We start from the raw sequence: 9,502 nt of genomic DNA, 5'->3' as shown, positions 1-9,502 counted from the left end.
CCAGGTTGAATATCAGCTAAGAGGTCCTTCAGGCCCCCCAGACTCAGGCCCTGCCCCCTTCCCGGCACTCATTGAGAGTTGGACAATCTTGTGTGACTGCTGGATGCCCATCTGCACCTCCAAGTTCCAGGGGGAAGAGGACAGGCGGGGTGTCCTTGCACCCTGGCTCATCAGCACATGACACGGTCTGGCACACGGCAGGTAGTATTGGAAAGCCGTGGATAGAGGAGATGATGAATCGCCTGCCTCCTCCTTCCTTTTTTTAGGGGTCAACATCAACATCAAATGCTGAACACCCAGCCTCAAACTCCTTACCCAGGGTCTGCAGATAAGAACAGGTGAAGGGAGGTCCTCTCCTTTCTTAGAATTCCAGGAACAAGTTGTCTGGAATGGTCCAGCCCAGGATCCAAGAGGCTGTGGGTGTCATAGCTGTATTTATTCACTTCTCTTTGCACAAGGCTGCCCTCTGGTGGGCAAACATGCAAGTGCATTGGGAAGGCCAGGACCAGGAGGCTGAGCAGTGCTGAGGCTGGCAGAAGACTTAGGGAGCTGGGGCAGCAGCCAGCACCCGGTGTCTCAGCAGAGATCTGTGACAGTTATCCATCAGTTATCCATCCTGTTCTGGGAAGAGAAGAGCTAGCAGATGACCCTGTGAAGAGTCCTCTGGGGGTCCAGTAAGGTGGCGGGGCCAGGAGCCCTTCCTTCTCCCCAGGACTGTGCTAGAGATCACGTCATGAGCAGCTTCCACACCTGCAGGAGATGGCCTTCTCCTTCCCATGGTGTCAATTCCTTCCTCTCAGCCAATGACTAAGCAGGGATGTGATGCCACCCCAAGGGCAGCTGGGTGGGGCTGCCCAGGACACAGATTTTACACACGACCTAGACACATCACTGCCAAGTGCTGAGTCTTGAGTCCTTATTGCATCTGCTCCCAATGTAATATGTTAATTGTGAGGTTCTGTAATTCAGTTTTTCATAATGGCCATGTTTAACCACTGACTCGCAAATTTCTTGAAACTTTGCCCCTCGATCCTGCAGGTCTGGCTGCAGCATGAGGTTGCTTCTCCTCCCCGGCTTCTGCCTCCTCCCCTTGCTCCTCTTCCTCATTCCTGGGTTTCCCAGCATTAGTGCAGGAGAGGGGCTTTGCCATAGACAATGCTGGCAGCCAGGAGGCGTGAAGGAGACAGAAACACACATGCGGCCACCACAGGACCTGAGTGCACATGGGTGGTGGTGACACGGGTGGCCAAGGGTGACAAGAAATGCCCAGAGCCCATGTAGAGAGAGGGGCCAGGGCTCCTGTGGCTGCCAGGCCTGTGGCTGGAGGAGGGGAGGCCTCCAAGGGGCTTGTACCTGGGCTCGGCCTTAGGTGAAGCGGCCGGTGGGCAGCCGTGGCAGGCAGAAGTAGGCATCGGGGAAGAGGCTGAGGTTGACGGGATTGCCATCCAGGCGGATGTCCTCAAGCGGCCTGCGTGTGTGTCCCTGTTCCCCAGCGGCAGTGCAGAATGCGTCCGCCTGCACAGCCGTGATCATGTTGTTCTGCAAACAGCACAGTCAGTCCTGCCCAGTGCCCAGGCTCCCGTTGCTGGCCCCACAAAGTTCCATCTCCCCTCATGTGGCCGGAGAAATGGAGGCACATCACACAGAAGGAGAGAGGACACCACGGAGGTCGACACTCAGAGGATGAGGCGAAGGGCAAGCAGGCAGATGGAGGGGAAGGCAGAGACAGGGGCCGGAAATGGAGAAGGACCAGCAGTAGGGCGGGCGAGAGGAGGTGGAGACGCCCAGGGAAAGGCGGTGTTATCAACAGAAGGAGCATGAAGAGACAGGACTGGGACAGTAGCCACCTGTCTCCCGGCTCTGGGTGGGGCTCCTCACCTGCAGGTGCAGCGTGCGCAGGCTCAGGGGCAGAGGCCCAGGGATGGAATCCAGCAGGTTGTCTGCCAGGTAGAGGAACTGCAGCTTCCCCAGGGCCTGTGCAGGAGGCAGAGAGCAAGGGGATGACAGTGAGAGGCAGAACCGGGGACTCCAGCAGCACCCACAGGGAACCTCAGCTTCACACCGGCTCCCATCAGCGTGTGTGTGTGTGTGTGTGTGTGTTTTAAATTGTTTCAATTTGAGGGAGAGAAAGAGAAAGACCATGAGCATTGGCTCACTCTCCAAGTGTCTGCACTAGCCCAGGCTGGACTAGGCTGAAGCCAGGAGCCAGGAATCAGGAACTCAGCCCAGTGAGTGGCAGGCATTCCATGGCTTGCAAAAGCAGGAAGCTGGAGTCAGGAGCTGCAGTGGGCACCAAACCCGTGTCCTCTGACACGTGTCGGGCAACTGCCTGTTCTGACGGCTGGTTCTCTAAGGAGCTTCTGGATGCAGAAGGAAAACTCTGCCCTGCAACTGGGGCAGCATGAAGGAGCTGCCAGGTATTTCTGGTGACAGGCATGGTTAGGCCCAGAGCTCAGAGGAACCAGGCAACCTTCCTCCGCAGCTTTCTGGTCTGTGCTCTCAGCAGGAGTTTTGCCACCTGCTGATGCTGCAGCACCTGCTCAGGTGTGTGAGAATGATACTCTCAGGACGAGGTGGGTTCATCAGAGAAGGGTTTGGGGGCAATCGGCCTTTGGGGGAAGAGGGGACTCCTAGAGCAAAGAGGACTACCAGCCACTGCTTGCCAAGTGGTCAGGAGCTCCCATCTCCCTGAGCTCTCTGCAAATGCTCCTGCTAATTCCTGTCTTCTGTTGCAGGGAAGGAAACAAGATCAGAGAGCTGAAGTGGCTGGCCCCAAGCCTCGTGCGCCCTGTCCTTGTTTTGCCCTGGGCTGAGCAAACTGTCCTGCCTGGCAGCAGCAACAAAGTGCCTCCCACCGACTGGGCAGGGCAGAGCAGTGGGAGCCTGGTGTGTGTGCGGGTGGGAAGACCCAAGCCCAAGGTCATGAGTAAGTTTTCTGACTTTTCTTGTAAAGGTTTCTTTTGTTTATTTTAAAGGCAGTTATAGAGAGAAGGAGAGATAGACAAAGATCTTCCATCTGCTGATTCACTTCCCCAAATGGCCCCATTGGTTGATGCTGGGCTGGGCAGAAGCCAGGAGTGTGGATCTCCATCCAGGTGGCACTTGGACCATCCTTGCTGTTTTAATAGGTACATTAGCAGGGAGCTGGGGTGGAACTGGAGCAGCCGAGATTCGAACCAGCACTCGTGTGGGACGCAGGTGTCACAGCGAGTTAAGCCGCTGCACCCCAATACTGGGCCAGATTTCTGACTCTCAGATGGTGCTGTTTCCACCACAGCAGTAGGACTGACACTGCACTCTGTCATACCCTGTGCGGATTGCTGCAGCCTGGGGAGGACGGAGGAATGGGGAGAGAGGGAGGGAGGCGAGCTGTAGGCCTCGAGCCCTCGCTCTGTTTCCAAAAAGGCAGCTTGGATTTGACTGATTCGATGCTTCTAAATATGTGTTCACTTGCGAAACAGATTCTACTCCAGTCAGGCGTTGCTTAACAACGGGAGATACTGGTGAGAACATTGCTGAGTGCACCCCCACACATGGAGAATGCTAGAACGGGCCTGGGTCAAGGAAACCCCTACTGCACGTGTGGCCAGTCACTGACCGAGATATCAGTGGGCAGCCCTCACTTGTATGGAGATGGGCAGACAGGGTGGGCTTGAAGCTGAGTCCAGGAGGTGACTGACTGCAGGTGAGCAATTGGTCAGCATGCTCACCCTGGCCACACCCCTCTGTTTCTTCCTTGGGAGCTCATCCCAGGCTCCTGCGGGCCCTGTACATTTGTGTCTCAGCATTTGGCTCTTTCCATCAAAACCAGTGAGCCAAGGTCTCTTCCTTGGCTTCTCTTAAAGGGCTACTGCTGGGAAGAAAGGGGATGTGGAGTGCAGGCTGAAACTGCACAGGCAAGTGTGGGACCGTGAGCGCACAGTAGGTGAACGGGGCAGGTCCATGGGCAGAAGCAAGGGTGAGAGACCATGCGCCCCGAGGAGGAAGGGTAATGTGCTGACTCAGTTTCTGGGACCCCCATCCCTGAAACAGGCCCATGAGGCCTGATGGTGCCATGTTTCCCATTCACAGGGTCTCCCGGGAGGACAAGCTACCAACCAAGACAAAGGACAAGCTGACTCTCTTGGGTCAGCCTGGAGTCCTATAGCAAGCAGCAAAGTGGGGGCTGCATTGTGGCACAGTGGATCAAGGTGTCACTTGTCGTATCAGCATCAGCAAGCTGGTTGGGGCAATGGCTGCGCTGCTTCTGATCCAGCTCCCTGCCGATGCGCCTGGGAGAGCAGCAGTGGATGGTGACCCAAGTGCATGGGTCCCTACCACCTACGTGAAGAGATCCAGGTGGAGCTCTTGGCTCTTTCTTCGTCCTGGTCCAGCCGTGATCACCGGGGGGCCGTTTGGGGGGGGAACCAGCAGATGAATCTCTCTCTCCTCTATCTCTCCCTCAGTTGTTGTGTCTTTCAAATAAATAAAATGAAATCTTAGAAGCACAGCAAAGGGCCAGCATTGTGCACAGCAGAAGATGGCCTGAAACATTGGGGCCTCTGCCACCCACATGGGAAATCCTGACTCCGAGTTAAGGCCTGGTCCCCATCTGGCCACTGTGGCCATCTGGGGAGTGAATCAGTGGGTTCACTCTCTTAGTAACTCTTAGTAATTCTAACTTTCAAATAAATAAGTAAATCTTAAAAAAAAAAAAAAAAACAGCAAATGGAAAAAGATGAAAACAAAAGGCATGATTCTTACACCCCACTTCAGGGATGGGGCAGGGATCCCCAAGATCTGTCGAGTAAAGGCCCTGGCTCACCTTGAAGGCCCCAGGCTGTATTCCCGAACTTTGGAGCCGATTCAGGCGGACGTCTAGCACCTCGATGCCCCCGGGCAGCACGGGCAGAGCCGCCAGCTGGTTCTCTGGAAGCAGCAGGTCTTGCAGAGTGGGCAGCCCACTGAGGGCATCATGCTCGATGGAGGAGATGGTATTGCCAGAGAGGTCGATCCGCTTCAACTTGGCTGAGGACGTGGGGAGACAGCAGCCTGAACTCTAGGGCTCTGTCCCATGACAGCCCTCCCCCAGGAGGGTGTGGGAGAGGACGCTGCATGGTGGGCTGGGGGTCCCTGGATCCACTCCACCTGCACCTGCTGGCTGACACAGAAGGCACACAGACCACGAGGGCTCTGAGCAATTAGCAGCAAAATCTGGACTGCAGCCCAATGTGGGTCTCCAGCACGGCAGAGGCACAAAGCAGCCAAAGCATCCAACAAAGGAGCAACTGTGCCAGCTGCATCAGTGCCATGGAGAGCAGGCTTAGAATGATCTCATGCAGACGGTGGCTGGGGTAGGGGTGAAGAGGCTGGTTTGTTCAAACCTTCCCGACCCATCGCGGTTTGCCTGAACTTTGGGGAGAGCAAGTAAGAAGAGACTACTCCCACTGGCTGCAGCTTCAAGGAAAAAAGTGAGAGACAGCGGGGGCTTTGGCAGCCAGGGGCACTGCAGGCTTGCAGGGAAAGGCTCACCCAGGCTGGTGACTGTCCAGTGGCTGGGAGGCAAGAGAAACAACCCTGGCGGCCCCGTCCGCTTGGCTCTCTGCCCAGGGCATTACGTACTCAGTCCTTCGAAGTCTTGGGCCCTCACATAGCTGATGCGGTTGAAGCGGGCATATAGGTAAGTAGTCATCCGTGGCAGACGAGGGATGCTCTCCAGGTCCGCATCATCACAGTACACAGAGGAACCCAGGCACACGCAGACCAGGCAGGTGGGCAGGCCTGGCTCAGGCAGAAGACCCCTGATCAGACTCCCTTCAGGCCCACAGCCTTAGCACCAGGGACCACAAGCCATGGCCAGCTATCCCTTGATGCTGAAAGAGCCACCCAGCACGATGCACCCAAGCAGGGTGCAACCCAGCTGCCACCCAGTGCTGAGCCAAGAGGAGCAGTCCTCCATGACTACCTGGTGCGAGCCCCTTCCGGCTTTTATCTCAGCCTGGCCTTGGGCAGGGTGCACCTGCTTCTACATGAGTGGCTCTAGGACATCCACTGGTCTCTTCCATCATAGCTGTCCAATCCCCAAATCAAGTCCAAGCAGAGCAGAACGGCCACTGCCAGCTGCTGCAGGGGACAGGGTAAGGTCTGTTCTGTGTGGCTCTGAGAAGCATCAGAGAGGCACAGCCAAGGGGTGGATGATGCCTCCCACACAGCACAGACCTCCCTTGCCTTTCTTATGACATTGACTTCCTCGTTACTCACTGAAGGTGACCTGGCTCTTCCCTGTCCCTGGCCATGACCCTACCTCAGCAGCCAGTTGTCCTGAGGATCAGGCCGCCCAACTCACACTGGCTTTAATAAGGCTGTAGAGCTGCAAGGCTTAGGTAACTGGACCGAGCAGGTGGCCTTGGTCACTCACTGTCACCAGGCGCAGAGGTAAAGTCTCCTGACAGTGACCTAGCACCAAGATGGTCAGCAGGGACAGGTGGAGTGCTGGTGGTGGTTGGGGAGGGGAGGTGGGCAGGATCCAGGCCTTAACTGACAAGTGCCCCCAAGGGACCTGACTGCTCCTGGATTGACAGGTCTTGGGTTTCCCACTGTGCGACTTCTCTGCTGATATCCCCGCCGCTGACGTCCACCCAGGGCACGTATCCCAAGAGGGAGAAGAGGGAAAAAGAGGGCACACGGGCTGATATCAGCACCCTTCCCTCACCCTGCAGCAAGCTGCTGAGCACTCCCCTCCCCTGTCATCCCCTCACCCCCAGCCTCCAAGTCTCAGGAGGGAAGGAAAGAGAGCCGCCAGGCAGGGAGTCTGAAGCCGAAACCCAGTGTGGCTGATTTGTTTGCCCCCACACCAAGAGATAGTCACAAAGTTATTTATTTCCCTCTACAGGCCTTTAATTGTCTCTAATCTAATTACCGCTCCACCTGTTCCCTGGGAGATGCTGTTAATTAAGGGAGGGTGGCTGTGCCAGGGCAGAGGGGAGTCCTGGCATCGCTCTATTTTCTATCCAATCTGTACATTCAGGTGTAAGTCCAGGGGACAGCCGGCCTCTCCCTCTGATTTGCCCTGCTCCCATGGTGGCTCTCCCCTGTTCCCCTACTCTTCCTCCCCCATCCTTCTCCTCCTCCCCTGTCTCCTCCCCTCCACCCCTGTGGGGAGGACCAGCCCTGAGGCTCGAGTCTACTCTGATCGCCTCCCAGCCCTGGGCTCTTGGCCTATGACCTGTGGACACTGGGGCCATGTGACCGTGCACTTACTGGGGCTGGTTGGGAAGCTCATCGTGGCAGGTCTGGGTGTTGTAGGGTTTGCTGACAATGTCCTCGGCACCTTAGTGCTCTGGGCCGGGCTGACCTGGGTTGGAGGAGCCGGGCTGCTCATCCTGCCCTGAGACATAGCACACAGTAGGTCAGCTTATGCCTGGGAGAGCCTTCACTTTGGCCTCTGGGAGTGTCAGTGGCCAACTGCAAGCCTGCAGGGTCATCGTGGCGAAGCAGGGAGGGGCCTCCAAGACCATCGGGTCCAGCATCTTCATCCAATGTGGGAGGGAGCCGCGGCCCTGGGAGGGCAGGGACAAGGGTGATGGAACCCGCCAGCGGCTCAGGCAGAGCAGAGTGGGTCTTGGGCTCCCAGGCTGCTGCCGCCGCTTGCTCCACACTGGCTAAACTCGCACAGCACCTAGAGGAGGCCTATGGGCCCGTCCCTCCAGCCCTGTGCAGGAAAGCAGGGAGAGAACATGACAATGTAGACCAGTGTGAGACAGGTGGGCAGGGTGAATGTGAGGCCACTGCTGGCCCCCACCCAAGGAGCTGTGTGATGGCAGAGGGAAGGAAAATGGATCTGAGGCAGAGCACACCACCAACAGATGAAGCAATGGCAGGTGTGTGTCCTCTTAGTCACCTACATGGGACCAGGATTTCCACCTCATAGACACAGAGATGGCTGCAGGCACCTGCAGTAGCAGGCTGCAGGTGGGGGACAGGCTCTGCCTCCCAGCATCCTGCAGGGCACACGGCAGCCTGCTGTCTCTCACCTCAGGGGGCTGGTGGTCTTCGTAGTCTGTGAGCTCCTCATAGTTGCCCAGGTCAAGGACCTCGCTGTAATTGTAGTCGCCCAGGGGCAGCATGGCAGGAAGGCCCCTTTCGGCAGTGGTCTCTGCCTCCCTCTGCTTCCTCTCCATGGGGAGGGATGCTGCCTCAGCCTCCTGCAGCGCCAGGACCAGCAGACTCAGGAAAGCTGGCAGCCTCATGTGGTCTGGGGGGACATGGAGAGCACCATGGGGCTGCTCACGCGCATGGGGCAGCCAGGAGAAAGGGCAGCTTTCATGGATGTTGTGGGAGTGGCTTGCGGCCCTAGCTACTGCCATGCAGGCAGGCTGCACTGCATCACACGCAGCCCAACATGCTGGGCCTGATTGGCAGTCTTTACAGAGAGCCCCTCCTGACTCTACCCTACGGGGGTCTGTATGCCCACCCAATGAGTGGCCTTTGCTCCCACGGAACAGGTGCACTTATCAGCACAGAGGCACATATTCATGCATGCGTCCAATTACACAACCACACACCTTGGGTTATGCACGTGAGTCACTAACTTGGACTGAGAAATGTCAACATCCAGGAATCTGGCAATTGCTAAACAGCTCACTCATGCGCACATGTTGCTCGGCCAGTCTGCGTCGGCACCTGGCAGCCACAGGGCTTCTCTGGCGGCATAGAGATGCCCAAGGCTCTGAGGCCATTCCCGAGAAAAGAGTTCTTGACGTGCGGTGTGGGAGCATGGGGTTCCTTAGATCTTGGCGCAGGTCACTGTGTGTGTCCCTTACTCACCATGTAGGGCTGCAAGGTGTGTGTGAGCAGGTGGCACCGGAGGTTCATTCACCAACACACAGAGGGCTGGAGAGGTGGCATGTGTGGTCTGGAGTGCCAGTGTGCGTCATCATGGCCACCAGCCACCAGACTGCACAGTACCTTCCTGACACTAGCCATACATGTTTCCAGGAGCCTCTCCCCTTTCATAATCTCAGCTAGGCAAGCGGGCTGAGCACAGGCCATAGTGAGAGCTGTCCCTGCCACGGAGGGTGTACGCTTCACTCCCAACCAACTCGCATAGCTTAGAGCAGTTCTTCGGAGCCCCCGCTCCCGAGGCAGAAGCCCCCTTGGGCTCAGGCTCTGCTCTGTCCCGCCCCCGGCCCCAGCCCATTCTTTGTTCTCACCTGCCTGGATCCTTAGCCCTTACAGCTCTGGGCACTTGAACGTAGCTGCACAGTCTGCCGACAGCAGTGCCTGACGGGGCGGACAGAAGGAAGGCCTCCAGCCAGGCCCAGCCGGCGTGTGATCTCCCGCTCCTTGGCTCCTTGTTCCTCCTGTATCCTCCGACCTCAGCAGGGTCCCATCCTGATCCTCAGCTTGGTAGCAGGGAATGCCTTTTCCTTCCCTTCTCCTCCCCCCTCTCGTTCTGGCTCACCCTCCTAACAGGGTCCTATCTTTGCAGGGCAGGCAGTGCCCACTGCCCTGGGGAGGTCCC

At 57.3% G+C, this 9,502-nt stretch overlaps 1 protein-coding gene across 3 annotated transcripts; it reads right to left on the bottom strand.

Annotated features, from left to right (window-relative positions):
• Window positions 1-604: 604 nt before the first annotated feature.
• On the bottom strand, window positions 605-9,270 carry OPTC (opticin). Of its 3 annotated transcripts, none has more exons than XM_058669032.1 (8): window positions 9,192-9,270; window positions 8,013-8,233; window positions 7,244-7,366; window positions 5,602-5,770; window positions 4,805-5,007; window positions 1,879-1,974; window positions 1,354-1,539; window positions 605-621 (listed from the first exon to the last, which is right to left on the bottom strand). In XM_058669032.1, the coding sequence occupies exons 2-7, from the start codon at window positions 8,226-8,228 to the stop codon at window positions 1,366-1,368; spliced, it is 981 nt and encodes a 326-aa protein (XP_058525015.1). In that variant the 5' UTR covers window positions 8,229-8,233; window positions 9,192-9,270; the 3' UTR covers window positions 605-621; window positions 1,354-1,365. The 3 variants fall into 3 exon arrangements, with proteins under 3 accessions (XP_058525015.1, XP_058525016.1, XP_058525018.1); XM_058669033.1 differs by having other exon boundaries at window positions 7,244-7,333; XM_058669035.1 differs by lacking the exons at window positions 605-621; window positions 1,354-1,539; window positions 1,879-1,974 and adding an exon at window positions 4,166-4,320.
• Window positions 9,271-9,502: the final 232 nt, after the last annotated feature.

Source organism: Ochotona princeps, chromosome 10 (assembly GCF_030435755.1).
Source record: "Ochotona princeps isolate mOchPri1 chromosome 10, mOchPri1.hap1, whole genome shotgun sequence".
NCBI lineage: Eukaryota > Metazoa > Chordata > Mammalia > Lagomorpha > Ochotonidae > Ochotona > Ochotona princeps.
The sequence above is the reverse complement of the archived record's forward strand: the minus strand, read 5'-3'. Positions and strand labels throughout refer to the sequence as shown.

Bases quoted from the DNA above. Each gene is read 5' to 3' on its own strand.
- OPTC (XM_058669032.1), bottom strand. From the start codon at position 8,228: ATGAGGCTGCCAGCTTTCCTGAGTCTGCTGGTCCTGGCGCTGCAGGAG. The intron at 7,367-8,012 runs GTGAGAGACAGC...GCTATGTCTCAG, and splicing joins AAGACCACCAGCCCCCTGAG to GGCAGGATGAGCAGCCCGGC. The intron at 1,540-1,878 runs GTGAGGAGCCCC...TGCTGTTTGCAG, and splicing joins TGCGCACGCTGCACCTGCAG to AACAACATGATCACGGCTGT.